At 37.3% G+C, this 19,040-nt stretch overlaps 1 protein-coding gene across 1 annotated transcript in view; it reads right to left on the minus strand.

Annotated features, from left to right (window-relative positions):
• Positions 1-18,551, minus strand: part of sema3fb (sema domain, immunoglobulin domain (Ig), short basic domain, secreted, (semaphorin) 3Fb) — an 85,564-nt gene extending 67,013 nt beyond the window's left edge. Inside the window, exons 1-2 of the mRNA XM_065240974.2 lie at positions 18,287-18,551; positions 15,343-15,493 (exon numbers count right to left, since the gene is read on the minus strand). Of these exons, the coding sequence (XP_065097046.1) occupies positions 15,343-15,454 (112 nt within the window). The 5' untranslated portion in view covers positions 15,455-15,493; positions 18,287-18,551. The remainder of the gene's footprint in view (positions 1-15,342; positions 15,494-18,286) is intronic.
• Between the last annotated feature and the right edge of the window lie 489 nt (positions 18,552-19,040).

Consider the following 19,040-nt stretch of genomic DNA (forward strand, 5'->3'; position numbering starts at 1 on the left):
GTTTGTGTGGGATTTTTTTAATGTACAGTGACGAACTCTGTCAGATTAAAATCGGCTGTCGCGCGGCGCGCGCACGCGCGCACGCACACACACACACACGTAGGCGTGCTGAAAGAGAGATTCTGATTATAAAACAGATTCTTAAACAAGATTTTAAACCCATTATGTGTTTTTACCGAACTTTAGAAGAGAAAAAATACGGACTGCGGTTGAAGTGTCTGTCATTTATATTCACGCCGGAGCCAGAAGAAACATCACTCTCCACTCCATGCCGCCCCGCCGCCCCGCCCCTCCGTGTTCGGCGATCAGGTTTCATGCGCGCGCAGCTTGTTTAGTAACAATAACAGCAAGGTGTAAATGTGTGTGTGTGCATGTTTGTGTCGGCACGCTGCGCTCTCTGTTCAATATTCCGCTCGGTGTTTGTGCTGCACGTTCTGCTCTGTCGTTAACGGCACATAACGTTAAGTAACATTGTTTGAAATTTAACTTGTCCAGTCGGACAACTAATTTTCTCTTACACTTGTCCTTCAAAAAATCCACTTGTCCCGGACAAGCGGACAAGCCTTAATGTCGACCTCTGATTGTTTAAGCCCTCAAGGAACTAACTTTTTTTTATTTGTTGGAAGGGACATAATTGACTGTGACACTCAAGATGGCTACCAGGTAAGCAGTTCTTATTTTTTCTCTCCAGATAAAAGTTTAAATTTTGTTTGGCATAGTACCTAGACAACTTTTTAGTTCTCATTACCGAAACATGAGTTTGTAAATGCATATATTTGATGTAATATCATGTTGCGGTAATGATACTTTTTGATAATCTAAAAAATGTAAATAATTATTTAGGAATTTTTTTTAAATCCTCTAAAATAAATGGTTATAGTAAGTTCAGACCTTAATCAGAGCTTTTTAAAAAAACTGCTGCTGGACACCTTCTAAGTCTGGATTCCGTGAGAATCACCCAGATTTATTTACAGAACACATTTTGGTTATATGTAACATTTACATGTTCACGTTCCCAAGGAATCGAACATGTGACTTTTCTCGTTAACTCAACCTTTAAACTCAAAATCACGGATGAGATCAACATAAACTAAATCTAAAGTAGCCCATCTATACGAGGTAGGATTTAAGAAACAGTAATGCACTTTTAATGATGACAAGGCCCTCTTAGATGCATACACGTGAGAATAAACCATGCATGACCTTTTAAGTAGTTCCTCTGACATTCATCTTCCCCTGGAGTGTCATTATCTGCTGAATCTCTGATCCCAGACCTGCTAATTAGTTCCAATCAATTACAACCAGTGCTGCTCTTTTTCCTCCATGCATAAACATGATTTTTTTGTGTGAAATCAAGATCATGGTTTCGTACCAGGAACTATGTGATAAAGCAAAACTTGCAAGTGAATCTCTTTATTAATAAAATACTATTGGCAGCAAATAATGATGCACATAGCTATATAAAAAGTATCAAATATGTTCAGATTAGCTGTTTAATCACTACGAACTTTCAGAAATGACATTACTTAGGGTCACAATATGTTAGAACAATGTCACAACTGTATTTCATTCAGGTAATCTGAAATGTTGTGATGGGTCTCTCCCATGTTGTTAAAACACCCAATGAACTTAATGGAACATGGAAGTAATGACGGAAAAAGTCTTTCAGAGTGTTTAAACAGGCCAACGTCATCACTCCAGCTGTTCAACCGGCTAATTAATGGAGTTATTGGTCAGTTCATACAGAAAATAAACCAGACAAGTGGGTGATGACATTCATAATCCTGTGTCACACGCTCACATATTCCAACAAATGCAATTCCCGAGTCAGGATATGTTCTTAATGGGAGCTTGGCTTACGCACACATCTGGAGCGCAGCCTGATTATGCACTTGCTTCACGACACCCGAGAGTCACAACCACACGTCCACCCAACCGTTTATGTACTGTTACTCAACACTCAATGTATGTGTGGAAGATGAATTCTAAACCTGTCCAAACGGGACCGATGGGGCAGGAACAACTCAGAGGCATCAACCTTTGGGAAATCCGATACCGACTGTATCCCCATCCTGGACAACCACACAAACACACACACACACACACACACAAACAGCCCGGTGGGCGTGCAAATCAAACCTCTGCCCTTTTTCATGCACACCACCCTCCATTGGACTCTCTCTGCGTGCATGCGAGTCTATTGCCATCTTCTCACTTGCACTCAACCCACATTTGTCTTTTGCACAAAAAGGACATGCAAATGCGCCGTTTCCCTTCTTCTCTGGGAAACGCCACAGGGCGCCTGGATAGAGGAATTAAACAAAGTCGCTGTGATGCATGCGGCAAAGTGGCAATAAAGTATTCATTAACGGCCATTCAGACGCTAAGCGGGCGACAAGTGGTCAAGTTAAGAAGTTAAACAGGGACTTTATGCGGTAAAACCTCCCCTGGGCTTATATATTTACAAAACAAAGGAGCTCCATTGACGGGTCCTGCAGTGCAGTGCACCTTGCTCGGGGGGAGACGGCCCCGTGTAAAGAGGATGCAGAATAAAGTGAGTTTACCTAGAGAGCGGGTCTCACTTTGATGTCAGAAAAGCGGTAAACAAACACATGCATGTTTAGTATAGAGACCCAAACTATTGCATCTGAGGGACTCTTTGTTGTCCAGTAGCTAAACACTTCAATATAATACAAAAAACACCTTTATGTATTGTATGTAATCATATACACATATATTAAATAGGGCTGCATGATATAAAAAAAGTGATACTTGGTTAATCAGTCCCTCCAGAAAAAACGTAATTATGCGATCGCATGATTCAATGCATAATCAGCCAAAGTCCGCATATTTAAAAAATGCGCCCCCTGCATATATACGCTGCACTTTCGCGCATAAACTTCATATTTCATAATCCCCGCATTTTCGTGGCAAAAAGTCATATATATCTTAAAGGAAAGTTGAAAAATTTTGTATTTACTTCACATATGTGCAGCCATGTGTCCCCTGTTGTCATGGGAATGTTAGGAAGTGACGTAATTATAAACGATAATTATGAGCGACATGAACATCATCAATTAGTTGTTTTTGCAAGTTCCCGCAATTTTGTCAAGTTCCCGCAATTTCATCGCATAAAATTGCATAAATATCCCGGATATTCCATCACATTTTTTAAGAAAACGTGCCGCAAGATCAAGGATTTTTATCCTGCAACTATTACAAAAAAACTAGTTTTTCTGGAAAGACTGGTTAATAGAGCATATACTGTATCGTATGGTATGCTATGCTATATAATAATGGCTAACTTTAAGGATTTAAAACCTTCAATATATATATAAGTATTCAAATCATTTAGTTATTGTTGCATACTATTTATATACTGTATGCATATTGTAGAATGCACATCTGCAATATTTTTTTTTATATATTGCATAGCCATAATTTATATTTTTTATCTACAAAATAAGTAAGGTTCACAGGAAATAATAAAATTAGGATTGTATTTTTGTGATAATTACGCCCAAAAGAGAAATATTAGGTTGTACAATTGGGTAATTTTTTCTTTAAGCCATGAATTACAGTTTACATTAGCAAACTGTCCATTTTAAGGTTATGCATACTTTCTTCTGTCCATCAACAGTCTTTCCATTCATTACTGCACAAATTCAGCAAGTTCTTTTTATACCCATTAACATCGGCTTTTTATGGTTCATTCAGTGATTGTGAGCTTTAAAGTGTATGAGAGTCTGTGTGTGTGTTGCATTGTGTGAAACACTCATTGATGGTAAAATAATGGCCCAGTGCCAGTCACAAGCCCACCCCCAGGTCTCCCAGAACGTGAATGAAGTGTTATGAATGGGACGATGAACCCACACAAATGCCCTCTTCCCACTTACACCCATCTGCCCGCTCACCCGCCCTTCTTATAGGATGAGTATGGGGGGCGAAACGAAACAACAACATCAACAACCACAACAGGGAAAATAATATGCTCCGCCCCATCTCATTCTACCTTTTCGAACCCCAAGGACCAGAATACGCCCCCCACTCCAGACCAATTCCACAGCCCACGGGGAACTTAAATAGTTGTTTATGTCACAAAGCCATACCTCCGCCCTTTTCCCACCAGGAAGAGGGGTGGATTGTGGGTGGAGGGTTAATGGGAAAGCGGGAGGGCCTGGCACGGCTTCAATGAGAGAAGAAGAGAGCTCATCTCCTCCCATGACAATTGCCACCCACTCCAAAAGCACGCAGTGACTAGTGACCAAAGAACGCAAATCAGCATCTCAATAAGTTCATAGACTCATGAAGCAGAGGGAGATGATGAGTTCCTCTGTGGTGGATGCTAAGGTTGTGTCGTCTCCACACCCTCGCTGGTTGAAATGTGGGCTTGGAGGTGATTGAAAGAAAAAGCAAGAGGATTAACCTCGGAGAACCCAAGAACTCTTCTCTTAGCAGCAATTAACATTGGCCAAATTTGACCTGTGGGTTCTCCAGGGTTAAAGAAACTTTAAAAAAGTGAACAGAAACACAACGTTTCAACCCATAGTTGGGTGAAATATGGACAAAACCACTGTTGGTTCAAATAAACCTAGAAAATGTCCATATTTGACCTTGCAGCCCAGCATACAGTATAGTAATTTCATTTAAGCCCAATGGTTGAGGTTGGTCCTATTTTACCCAACTTTGGGTTGTAACAACACAGCATTTTTTTTTAAATGTAAATCTTAATCTAAACGTAATGAAGATGGATAGATCTAAGGAAAAGGTTCGGGAATGACTGACAGATCGCTGATTAATGATGTTGAGCTCATTAAATACAGCCACACTCGACCCCAACCCACAGAGGGTCAGACCCTCCCCATAAAATCTCAGGAGCTTGAGCTTTGAGAAATAAATACCACAGTCTGAAAAATACTGAACGGTTGTGACAGACATTTTAACATAGGTCCAATCTGTCTACAGTATGATTAAATTTCGTACATACTTTTACAATTTATACATTCGTATCTATATGTGCTACTGGGTTGGATACCTTAAAGAGTGACAATCATTGAAAGGAGCTGTGATGTTACTTTTCTTACCATACAAAATGCACAATTGGGTGATTCTCGCGAAATTAGACTTATGAGGTGTTATGAAACATTTTTATAAAAAAGTAAATGCAAAGTAAAAGTTTTAAAATAAAAAGCATACAGTTTCAAACATTACTTCACATACTATTTTGCACATGATTTCAAATGACATCATACAAACCAATTTTGTTATTTTTTCCACATTTACGGGGATCATTTTCATTACCGCAACGTGTAAATGGATTTGGGTTTTTGACATGGAAATATTTCTAATAAAAAAAATAAAAAGCTTCAGTGCATGTTATACTATAAACATACAGTAAAGAAACATGTGGTATTTGGTGATCATTGATAGATGTAGAGAAAATAAAAAGGAATATAAATGTGTCGAAAGCCGATTTTCTCATCCTCCGCAACATTTTGCAATCATTGTTTAAGCCCCTCAAGGAACTAACATTTTCAAATACAATGACAAATTTTCAACAAAATGAAAAAAACAAGATGGCTACCAGGTAAGCAGTTCTTATTTTTTCTCTCCAGATAAAAGTTGACATTTTGTTTGTTATGGTACCTAGACAACTTTTTAGTTCTCATTACCGAAACATGAGTTTGTAAATGCATATATTTAATGTAATATCATGTTGCGGTAATGATCACTTTTGATAATGATAATCTAAAAAATTTAAATAATTTTATAGGAAATATGTTTTAAATCCTCTAAAAATAAGTTCAGACCTTAATCATATATGTGCAAAAAAATGGCTTCAAGTTTTTTTTATTCTGATGATGGACATGGATTTCGTAAGAATTACCCAATTGCATTATGAGCTAAATTAATCCATAGACTTAAAAGTCTGTATAAAGTCTGATATTAAATGTGTTCTTCAGTGACACCACAGAAAAATTTGATATTAACCACCCAGACAAATTTGAATGATTAAAAACATCCACCAAATAAGTCAAATAGGTTATGAAATTCTTGGAAAAACTGGCAAGATTCGCTGCTCTCAAAGACAGGGGGCGTGTCCCGCTGTCTGTACTGAAACCACGCCCATTCATATGGAAGCTGCCGTCTCTCTCAACCAAGCGTGCCGCACAAGCCCTGAAAAGTGAAGCCAAAATGTCTCGATCGCCCCCCAGTGACTGGTCCCAGTATAGGTCATAAACCCCGCCTCCCCATGTAATTCAATGGGACTTGAGACCAACTAAAAAAATTAATTACACTTCAATTATCTTTTTTCCGAAGCTGGTTTCTGTCATTTACTGTAGTTTTTATCACGCTGATGTAAATTCAAATGTTTGTTTTTAAAATAGGTGTGTGTTTAGTTAGTTATTTAATGATATAAAAACGGTGGTGTCACGTCATGATTGACAGCTGTGATATCGTGTGATATGCGCATTCTACGAGAGCGAGGGCGGGGTTTTGACTTCGCGGCTTCCCTACCTGCTCACTACTGCGCATGACTGGTCCCGAAATCGTTATTGCGCAGATCGGGACCCTGGCGGCTTCACTTTTCACCAATGGAAGAGAGCGAACAGGCGTCGTCCATCTTTTTTTACAGTCTATGCTCTCAACTTTTAAATACCGCTACAACCTGATTGGATATGAATATGAATTAATTCATTTTGAATAATAAAAAAATATGATTATCAAAAAAACTCAATAAAAATGTATAGCTCAGTGGTACAACATTGTGTTAAGCACAAATGGTAATGGGTTCGAACCCAAGGAACACACATACTGATACATTTTTTATACTTTTGTAATGCACTGTAAGTTGCTTCGGATAAAAGCATCTGCCATATGCATATGAATCCCCATCCCTAAACCAAACATCAACGGGCAGAACTGAAACATATTATACAGATTCATATAAACTAACCACCTTGTAAAATAGTTACAATGGTTCACTCTCAAAAACGCTTGTGTTTACAACTGTAATTGAGAGACCAATGATTTATACTAGACTGTATATTAGATTTAAACAAGACATACTGTAAATGCTGGCCAACCCTGTGGTGACCATAGTTGCCAATGCCCCGGTCAAGACCCAATTACCTCCTGCTAAAATCACCCACACTCCCCACGGAGTCAAGGCTTTTTCCACAGCACTACACACACACAAAACGTGTCCGTAATGATCACACACTCCTAATCCAAGTGAACCATCATTCTGTCTAACACTTTAATCTGAGAACATTAGCATTAAATCTAAATATACTCTGTGTAGTACGTCTATAGTTGAATTCAGAGCCAAGTTTCAGAAGTCTGTGAATACCCAGCTAAAGTCATTTTTTGTGATTTACTGTTTTTACATAAAATTGCTATGAAGAACATTCTGTTAAAATATATCCTTGATATCTTTAATATTAACTGAGTAAAGTCATGTCAAACGTTGTAATCAAACTTTGATGCTCTTAATCTTTTCATTAGGTTATGCCTTGATTTCAATCAATCAAGCAATCAATCAAATCAAGTTCTTTTTAATCAGCCATGATGTCATTACAAACACAAAATAATAACATCCACAACAAAATAATATCTTTCAATGCTGAATAGGAGCATGAAGAAAACATCTTACATTTCATGCCCCTTTACTCAATAATGTTGGATGGAATGTATTTCACAGATTGTGTCACATATTTCACCCGTCAAAAATCCAAGACATTGCGATTTCTTTAGAAATCATGCATGGCACGGAAGGTTCCCCTGCTTAAACCAGCACATGTCCAGGCCCGTCTTAAGTTTGCCAATGACCATTTGGATGATCCAGAGGAGTCATCATGGGAGAGAGTCATGTGGTTAGATGAGACTAAAATAGAACTTTTTGGTCATAATTCCACTAAACGTGTTTGGAGGAAGAAGAATGATGAGTAGTGCAGATTAAGGGGCAGTACTATCCCCTTCTGACATCACAAGAGCAGCCAAATTTCAATGACCTATTTGTTTACATGCTTGCAGAGAATGGTTTACCAAAACTAAGTTACTGGGTTGTTCTTTATAACATTTTCTAGGTTGATAGAAGCACTGGGGACCCAATTATAGCATTTAAACATGGAAAACGTCAGATTTTCATGAGCTTTCCCCTTTACAACAGTTATGTGAATATTTTCCGCTAAAATATGATTCGCAAATGTTCTTGACCATTTTTTATGAGAATTACCATTCCAAAATGACATATTTCCAAATAATATGGACAATGCAATGTCTTTACACAAAGAGAAAGAATGTCATTTTCTGCATCGGTCTGCATTGTGGCACATGGAATAGATGGAGAGGTATAAGGAGCTGTAGCATTCCTAAATTTTTCTGCTAAGGAACAAATCACACCTGAGCAGTGACAGACAGCGAAACTCAAACCCCCCAGAAGCACACAGGTGAGAGTCCTGAACGGAGTAAACCCAACATCACTCTTCCTGTGAGCTCTGTAAGTGTGCAAGGCTACCACCCAAAGAATTCAGAGTATTCATCCGTCCTGAGATTCCCCACTGTCAACACATCAGATGAGAGGAAACAAAGGGGGAGAAAGTCACACAGTCCTATTGGTGATAGACTCTAAAAATATCTGCAGATATGGAACACCGTGGTGTAAATTTAGTTAGTACAAAGTCACATACAGTTTCCTCAAATTAATAAACACATCAGCAAGTGAGAATCTATGTGGAATTGTGAATTTGGAAAGAGGAGGGAGGAAGGAAGAAAAAGAGAGAGAAGAGAGAGGAGATACTTCATTCACCTTTAGCATCTGTGTGAACACAATCCCCACACACATACGCACACAATCCATGTCCCAAACTGAAATGAAGACCACCCATGTGACATCTAAAATGCAGATGTCACATTTAAATCTCTTCATATCCTGATTTTCAAAGACAGAATCCTTTCTATCTCCATCTCATGATGAACCGGTTGACCTGAAACTCATGAGAAACGGCGTCATAATCCACTGACCTCACTCTTAGCGCTCACAGCGCAGGCTTTGGTTTTTGAGGGGTTTTAATGCACAGCTGCTGTTGTGTCCTTGCACAGACTGATGATATTCAAACAGGTTGCATTATACAATGCAGCTGCAGGGATTTCAGCAGAGGTCTGTGGGAACCCCGGGCACATCATCATATCAATTTAGATTACTGAAACACGTCGGTCTGTGCCATCAGATACAATTAGATAAACAATGTGGGTCAAAGAGACAAAAAACACCTAATAAAACAAAGGTCATGTTTGAATTTTTTCTTTGTGTTTCCAAAGTGGTGCCAAACTACTTTCCTATTTAATTTATACGACACCTAATATTGTTTAATAGCATAATTAAAAAAGCATTGCTTAGATAAACTTCTAATCATCAACCAATTGCGCTATTTGTTTAATATTATTAACCAACTCAAAGTCTTTATCTGTTTCCAGGTCAGCAAGTTCATACTTATCTTTACCAAGAGCAGCTATTTTAATACCAGGAGTATGACCTGGCCCATTTTAAGGTGAAGGGTAGAAGCACCCTTACAGGGTTAATGCTCTCCCTGTTTTGAATGCCAAAGACTCTTAAAGTGAATCAGAGGTTCTGTCGCTATAAAAAAAACAGAAACCCGAAAAGCTTTGGAGGAAATGGTTTAGATGAAGAAAAAAAAAGAAAAAGAGACACTCTTAGTTTCTTTTCTTCTTATCGTGCATCTGCCTATTCATCCATATCAGATCTTTCTTTGGGATCCTTAAGTCAGGTCTGAGCGATCGTTCCCCGCCCCAAACACAATTCGCCCAGTGTTCCTCCTCTAAAGGCCTGGAGAACAAATCATCCTCCACTGACTTCATTTCAAGTGACCTGATTTAACATGACAGCACTAAATGGTTCGCAAGGATTCTGTGTCCTTCAAAACTCATTGGAAGGACAAAAGTGATAACGGTCTAATCGGACGATAAACGTGACGTGAATCGTAACATTTGGGTAACCCATAACTACTACTTGCCCATAATCTGACCATATGCGGTTATGTTTCTGATCATAAAAGTGCTGGCACACATATAGGCTGAGCACATCCATTATATTGTATTACGGCTATATTTGTTATGGCTGTATTGGCTGTAAATGCCAATGAGACGTGTAATGTTCACAAGCGCGCCGGCCAAAACCTTATGCCTCAAAACCCACTGCAGCTATTTTAAGAAATTAAAAGTGTTAGTGGGCAAATGCGAGCGCCACAGGTTTAGGATACAGAGGTTAACCACATGTCATAACAAGCTGCGAGTGGTATGAGGCTGCTGGGTTTAATCCATTTCAAAGGATTTAATGAACAAACTCAAGTCATGGATGCTACTGACAGAAGCAAAGGAATTAAAGTATTGCATTTGAATGCAATCTGATCTGGACTTATCTAAGTACAGCACTGTTAATTATCATACATTTGCTACCATGCTTAAAGTAGTGTAAACTGTTCTAGGATCAGACCTCTTTCTTAGTAAAACATGACAACATCCCAAGGGAAATAAATAAAACCGCAAGCGATACAATCATACAACCACAGATTTTGTATTGGTTTCCCCAAACACTCCCAACAGATCCCAGTAACTCAAGTCATTGACTAACAGCTCTCTCCTACAAACTGTACTGTCACTGGGACGGTACCCTTTCAAAAAGTAAACTTTTGTACCTAAAAAGGTGCATATTAGTACCTCAAAGGTACATACTGGATCCTAAAATATGTACTTTTATGTACAGATATGCATTAATTTAGTACCAATATGAAGCCTACATTTGATGTATTAATAATATACACTCTTTAGGTACAAAGGTTTACTTCTTTAAAAGGTACCGCCCCAGTAAAAGCGTTTGTACCTTATTGAGAATGTGGGTCATGTAAGCCATTTTTAAATAGCTTGATTTCTAAATAGTACAATAAAAACAAAACAAAAATGTATTATCCAGGTACACTCCAACAAATATTGGGTTAATATTAGCAAAAATATCGACACAGCTAACTATCGTGATAATTTTCCACAATAGTGTGTCGATATTTCTATCACTAGTGTCGATTTTAAACAATTGTAATAATAATAATAATAATTAATACTATTAAATAAATAAATAAATATAGGGATGCACCGCTAGGATTTTTTGGGCCGATACCGATACTGATTTAAACAGACAACTTCTGGCCGATATCGATGCCGATACCGATAATAAACACTTGTATACAATACTATTCAGTTGGTCTATTAGCTAGTTTATTTCTGCATCAAATTATTTTTACTGAACATGGATTGGATCTAATTAACATTCAACTGACCAACATAATAAGAGAGACACAAATTAGGCTAAAACAAATATAATAAGACAGCATGACAACCTTCAAAGGTGTTTTTTTGCTATTCAGCATTTATTTTATTAACAACATTAACTCATTTTTTTATATAATGGATTTCTTTATGCAGTTAATTAATAAACAATCGGTATCGGCCTTTCTCGTGCTATTGCCGATATGACGATGGTTTCAAATTCATAAAAAAATCGGCCGATAAATATCGGTGGCTGATACATCGGTGCATCACTAATATATATATATATATATATATATATATATATATATATATATATATATATATATATATATATATATATATATATATATATATATATATATATATATATATATATATATATATATATATATATATATATATATATCAAATCCCTCTGTGCGCGTCAAACAACCTCCTCGCTGCTGCTGTAGTTGTCGCTGTCCAGTTGTCTGTCGTATACGGCCATTCGGCAAATGTCTCAGGAGTTAGCGGGAGTGAGAAAATGGGAGAACATTTTAAAACGGCTGCAGCATTCAAAGCTGACGTGTGGAAGCAATTTGCTTTTAATTTTTTTTTTTTAAATAGTCAGCTTTTTTTTACGTTTTTGATAAAAAAGAAATTAAAAGTAATGCAATGTATCGCATCATGCAATGTATTGTATCGTATCGTAATACACTGTATTATGGGCAAGTATTGTGATATGTATCGTATCATGAGGCCCTTGCCAATACCCAGCCCTAGTTAATATGGTCCATATCCAAGGGGTGGGTTTACCCAGATTTTACTAATGCAACCATGGGTTGAAACAACACATAAGTTTTAGGGTGTAATGTAATATTGAGCCAAAATAAAGTGTCCTCACAAGATGGAAATGTATCCTCCATAATGACGTCCTCCTAGCGCCCAAACTTGAACAGAAAGCATACTTCATGTCATTAAAAGCTTTGTTGGCTATGAAGTGAACTTTGAGTCCTGGTATTGCATCACAACAGTGTGAACTCAAAGGTGCCGCCCATGGATTTCTCCTCGAGAATGTTTCAAGCATGTGTCTTCTGTTTAACCCTTTCCTGAACAAGACTGACCTAGTATTTTCATCTAGTCTTGGCCACTTTCGCGCCCCCAGCAAAACTTACTTTGAACCAGCATGAGGATGCAACACCAGTCTAAACAATCTGTGAAAAAAAAACCCATCTAAAGTTACAGAGCCTTGTGTGAAAATATAACCTTTATATCTATAATATTGACAAAGTAAGGTCATGTCAAAAATTGGATTCAATGTGAAATCAATAATTTAAATTAAACCGTGATGCTCTTAATCTTATCATCCAGAGACTGGATTTGCAGGATCACTTATGTGTGTGGAGCTGATGGGAGTGATAAACCCCTGGAGGTCGGCTGGCGACAGAGATTCGTACAGCTTTAAATCAATTGTGCATGCTGGTTCACCTTTCAGTATCACCTTTGTGATGTATGCAGTGGGAGGAAGAAGCTTTATTGAGGTTGATCACACACTTAAACGTTGTAGTCCATAACCCCTTTCGCATCATTTGGTCATGTGGATGCAATCATCCGAAAACTGATCGTCACCAAATCAGTGTCAATTCAGTCACCATGATAATCCATTTCAACACCAGACCAAACAGGATTGGGTTTCTCCTAAACCTGATATGGAAAACGTACAACACATCTGACTTTGGTTTGGAATCCTTTAACATTGGCATCATGGGAAGTTTCCCTCGGGAATGAGCGCAATGAGGAGGAAGGAAGTTGCGAAGCTCTAAGAACAATTAAGATGTTTTTGATTTACTCTCCAAGTGGTTTAAGACCACTTTACTAGAAAAGTGAGCCCCACTCGTGTGAGGGGTCACAACTCCTGACCCTTAAAGTGGGTCGACTGAGCGAATCGATTTAGGACGGCATCGTAGACTGTCAGATGCGAACCTCTTGTTGAAAAGGTTTATACTTCAGTCACAAAGTTCTTAAAACTTATAGCACTGTAAAGTGGAAAGCAAACCTATCAAAGGTGATAACATATCTAAGACCGGTTGACTTACTGACACGGTTAACTAAACACAGAGGGGTTGGGTTTAACTTTTTATGAGATTTGAAAAGCCATTATAAAGTTGTAGAGAAACGCTTCAATTATCATACACTGTGTTATGACTCAACTCAAATGAAATGAGAGGTTTATATATCTCTGGTACCGGGCGTGGTTTTAACATTAATTTGCACATTCCTGTGTGTGCAGTGAGGCGTTACGAAGTGAAAACGGTTGGCCTGCAGTTTGGGCGGACGGCAGGTGCTGTCTTGTGATGAGGTTTGCGCTCGCTCTCCAAAAACCAATTAAAAGACCTAAATGTGAGATTGGCTCGAACTCTGCCACTGCAAAATCCAAATACTGACAGGGCACAGAAACTGGCAAGCAAACAACGCATCAGCTTTTCCTGATAAACACAACCGTAAATCCAGACACTTTCAGCCTTAAAGCAAATTCTAGCAATATTTATGTTGGTATAAACATGCATTTTTTTCCATGCACAAAAATATTGCAGCCAATAATGACCATGTGCTGTATACAAATACAACATGATCTGTAACATGAAGGCGAGTAAATCTTCATTTATCTTTCTTTCATTTATCAATGACCACCACATTAGATCCCACTGATAGCAAAATGCTTCACGCACTATGTATACAATTAAGAACTTTAGGGAATGTGCTAATAAAAGACTGCAAGCCGTGTAAAGGGCGTACCGAATGCCGAAACATGGGGCGGGCAGCACAGCGTCAAATGGGAGACCAATACATTTTTTAAATCCTACAAAAATGACTTGATCTACAAATATGCTCAGTGGAGTGTTAAATCCATCTTGATTAAAGCGGAAAAAGTCCTGAATGTGAAATGTGCCGGCCTTAGTAATTAAGTCTGCCAGTGCATTCTGGTCCAAGCTTGGCAAACACGGGAACTGCCCGGTCCCTGATCTCAAACATTTAATCGCAGACCTGATCTCCAACAGTGAAGACCTGGGGCACATTGATGTGCATGGCTGATCTGGACAATCTTACTCTACGTGACAATTAAAGCAAACCAGATGTAGCCCGGTCTAGGACAAACTTTAAAAATCATAATTTCTTTACAGTACCTACTGTATAGGAGGGTTCAGTAAAGAAACGTATAGAAACGCTTCTTATATTCAAGTTATATTCAAGATTAAATGTTCAGGAGATTGTTTCTTAAAAAAGCCAGGATTTGGAAATCCATGGAATTCTGTTGATCGATATGAACAGTGAAACATTCCAGAGTGCCTTGATAAACGCCACTTGTCCAAACAAATTAGTGGACTGGAACTTGCTGTTGTATAAGAACCACAGACTTCAAAAGGTTTTTATAACTGTAAAACAATACCTGAAAGGTGACTTTTAATATGTAACTATGCCTACTATACATATCTATAGTAAGAATGCATTGCCTAGAATCAGAAGGCTTATCTGAATTTTGTTTTGCATCTGCGATTGGTTATTTTAGAAATGTGCCTGAATACATACTACTGGGAAACCAGCATGGTAAGCGTTCTGTAAATTGTTCTGACTCGTGTTGAAGGTTCGAATGATAGTTTATTCAATTTTTGTTTGTGTTTTTAATTACTCCAACATGGAACGAAAGTGGACGCAGCTGACTAAAAACTCTCTGACTCTGTTCGACGGCAAAGCCATTAGAAACGCACGGACGGTTTCCACTTATTCAGCGAGTGGTTAAACTGGAGATTCCGTCTACGCTGTACATTTACACAACTTTCAAAACATTTATTACCGCCATTTATCAACTCATCAAACTCAGCCGTGAAAACCAGAAGGTAGCATGTGAGAAAATTATATTCCAGAATGTTTGCATGGCTCTTCAGAAACCACAAAACCATGATGGAAAACCAAGAGCAGTATATAGAGTACCTTAAAGCCAAAAAAGTTTGCTCTTACCTTTGAAGGACAAGTAGACTCGAGGGGCGTTCTGGGTGTCATTGTCCAAACCCAAAGTCAGGACAGATAGAGCCAGGAGAATCTGGACTTTCCAAGGACTCTCCAGCTTCATGATGCATCCAGTCGGGTCCGACACGTTTAAGAGATGTCACTGAAAAGAACACATTAGTGTCAATTTCATGAACTTTATAGACCAAGACAGTACAAATGAAAATACTCTAGTCAACTTTTTCAGTTTTGCAACTTCAAACATGGTATTGCAGCAGAACAACAGGTCTAAGATTCTAACAATCCAAGCATACATCAAAAGCACTGTACTGTATTTAAATTAAGTCATTCTTTTTAAAACAAATGTGCCTCTATTTTATGTAAATTCGTTTTACTTTAGCACCTTTGTAGGGCAGATAAGATATTTGACTACATATTCTGATGGTAACACAGCAGCAGTAACTTACAACGTAATATAATAATGCCAATAATAATGTTTAAATTATTATTCACATATCCAAATCCACAGCACTGTACATCACACAAAGGCCTATATATGAATTATTAAATTTCATGATTTAACTCTATGGTTCATTCTTCAACACAAGTATCTAGGAGGCCGTATGCAGTAAACATTTCACCCAAAACAGGGTTTCGGTTGCATTTGTTCAAAACATACAGTAAAGGGATATTCCCCATGGGACGGCGTTAGCAAAGCTCACTGTTGTCACGTACTTCATCTACTTCAGATGGAAAAGAACAAGGCTGCCACCCATAGAGGGACTGTGCTCATGTTGCCAAAGGGTGACACTAACCTTAAAACTTTAATTCTGAACGGAGAAATTTGAATCAACTTTACCAAATCCACCGACATTCATGACAGCTTTAAACCTGGTGCTCCTTTAAAAAGACAAACTCAGAATCTTACACAAACTACTGTAGCGCTGGTGGAGGAAGAGTCTTCCAAAAAATCTAAGCCGAGCGTTTATGATTGGAAGCAGCTGTTTAAACCTCAACTATTTGAAGGCAATTTGTTAACTGTCCCGCTGTTTATCCAAATTCTCTGCCTCTTTACCTCACACAAGCCAGTGAAATTAAACAACAATTATATAAACACAAGTGCACACATGCAGTCTCTCACAAACACCCAATACACTGAGAGAATAGATATATACACATCATCTATAGTTTTTTCTCTTTAAAATACATCCCATGAGTGAAATATCATTAGAGAAGCCTTAAGGATGCATTTAAACTGTAAAGTGTCTCTATTTTCCCATTATTTTTAAACAAGACAGCTATGTTAAGATGAACCTCCAGAAATTGGCGTGCAAATATTCAGCAAATACAGAATTATAATAAACTTCTTAACTATTACATTTTACTAAATATAATGAAACTGCAATTTAAATATAAGGCATATATTAACCTATCCATATATATATATATATATATATATATATATATATATATATATATATATATATATATATATATATATATATATATATATATATATATATATATATATATATATATATAATATTCAAGTTATATTCAAGATTGGGAGCACGCTGCATTAAATGTTCGCATCAGGAGATTAGTACATAAATTTGGTTCATACTTATATGAAAATTTTTCTTTATAAGCCTACATATAGATCTATGGGAACATAAATTTAATTGTGGAAAGTTTGATTATTTGCATACACCCTTGGTTTACTAATGCATTTTGCAAGTAATGGCATTGAGTATTTCTAGTGCATACATACTGTAACATTTTAACCAACAAGGCACATTTCGATCAACTAATCTGGTATAAGATTAAAAAAAGCGCTCACTGAGTAAAGTAGCTGGCAGGGTCTTACACACATACATGTCTATTATGTCTATTAAAATCTTGAAAGGCTGCAAGGTGACAACATTTACAAATCTCTTGACTGATCAACAGGTTGCTTATTTATTTTCATCATGCTTATTCTTCTACTACTCGTTTTCTACATTTTTTATATATCCGTAATATCCACAGGCAATATCTGCATTTATTGTCAGTGTGCAATATATATATATATATTTTTTTATTATTACTATTTGATCCATGCACACTGGGTCATAGAGTTTGCATAAACTACTTTGGTTTAAGTGGCTATTGTGCTGCTACAGTACATGTATAATGCCTAGTTAACAGTGGGAAACAAAATAATCACAAGATGTGCAAAGTTAAGAAATTACACCTTGAAATGCACAAAAGTAAAAACGGTAAAAACTAAGGTTAATTTGTTAAGAGTACATGGTGATATTGTAGGCACTTAAAAAATTAGTGCATACATTATTATGGTAAATGTACATTATTATGCATTATTAAAGCATTATTATGGTACATGTAAATAATCAGATTTCCACAATTAAAATGTTGTGCACGTGCAACATAAAGCGTTGGTGAGGCATTTCGTTAGCAACGTAAAGGTCGTGGGTTCAATCTCAAAAGACACACATAATGAAAAAAAAATGTATAGACTGAATGCACTGCAAGTCGCTTTGGATAAAACTTCAGAGAGACAGCCTTATCTTTGTGCAATAAACCGTATCGTAAAAGCAAACAATACGCAATATTTTCAATATAATATACAATAAATCATAAAGAATATTAAACATTGGGAGCCAGTTTTCTATATTTGGTTGACAGGAATCACATGACAACGCAGGGAGATGATTAAAAAAATCACCTTAAATAAGTTTACAAATAAAACTCTTGAATGTTAAAGGTAACCCATCATGAACGAGTTCCCTTGCTACAATAACCACAGTGTAACCATGATATTTATAGTAAAACTACGGTAATACTAATTGTAATCAATCCGCCAAAGAAAATAGTTACTACCTTAACTAAAATAAAACCATAGTACGTTTATCAAAGTTGCTATAACTGTTAACACAGAGATATACATGCGCTTTACCTGCCCAAAAGATCCAACAGGGAATCCAATGAAAGTTTCTCTCTATATGTCCCAGCAGGTATAGTCCTACAATGAACACCTGAGCGCGGTGTGCTTCCTTTATTTTATAGTTTTCATCTGGTAAAAATGTTATAAAATCCCGTTTAATCTTGGTCTAAGCAGCGTTAAGGAAACGTTAAAGTCACTGACAACTTCGCGTACAGCTTCAGTTCGTTGTATGTGTGTCCATATATCCCCAAAGACAAGCACGCTCCGATCTCTACGCGCTCCCTCGCTCACTGCAGCTCATTCAGCCTGGCAGGTGGATGCAATGGACGTGATTTGCATAGGGTACGCCCACGGGGCGGAGAACTTACCTTGGAGCTCCGCCCCCTTTGTAGCGAACTACTGTTATCTTCAAAGCCAGGGACATTTTTTTCATTTATGCGGGTTGGCAAAACTCTGTAATCTGTCACAACAATTCACATATGATGAGAGTACAACAAAACCAATTTTTTTTTTAAACCCGCATATAATTAAATTATTTATTTTGAACACAGTGATAACCAGTTTGCATTCACATTGGTGAAATATATAATGATAGAATTTAGGTTTTAACTGGGTTCTCAAAAGAAGATTTTACTTAATTATAATTAAGTAATATAATAAGTAAAATGTAATAATAATAAAAGAGCAAGCTGTTACATGTATTATAAATGTTATTACATTTTACAATTTATTAGTTACAATTTGTTGGCCAAAACAAGTGTAAATT

This window comes from Paramisgurnus dabryanus, chromosome 14, assembly GCF_030506205.2.
Source record: "Paramisgurnus dabryanus chromosome 14, PD_genome_1.1, whole genome shotgun sequence".
Taxonomy (NCBI): Eukaryota; Metazoa; Chordata; class Actinopteri; order Cypriniformes; family Cobitidae; genus Paramisgurnus; species Paramisgurnus dabryanus.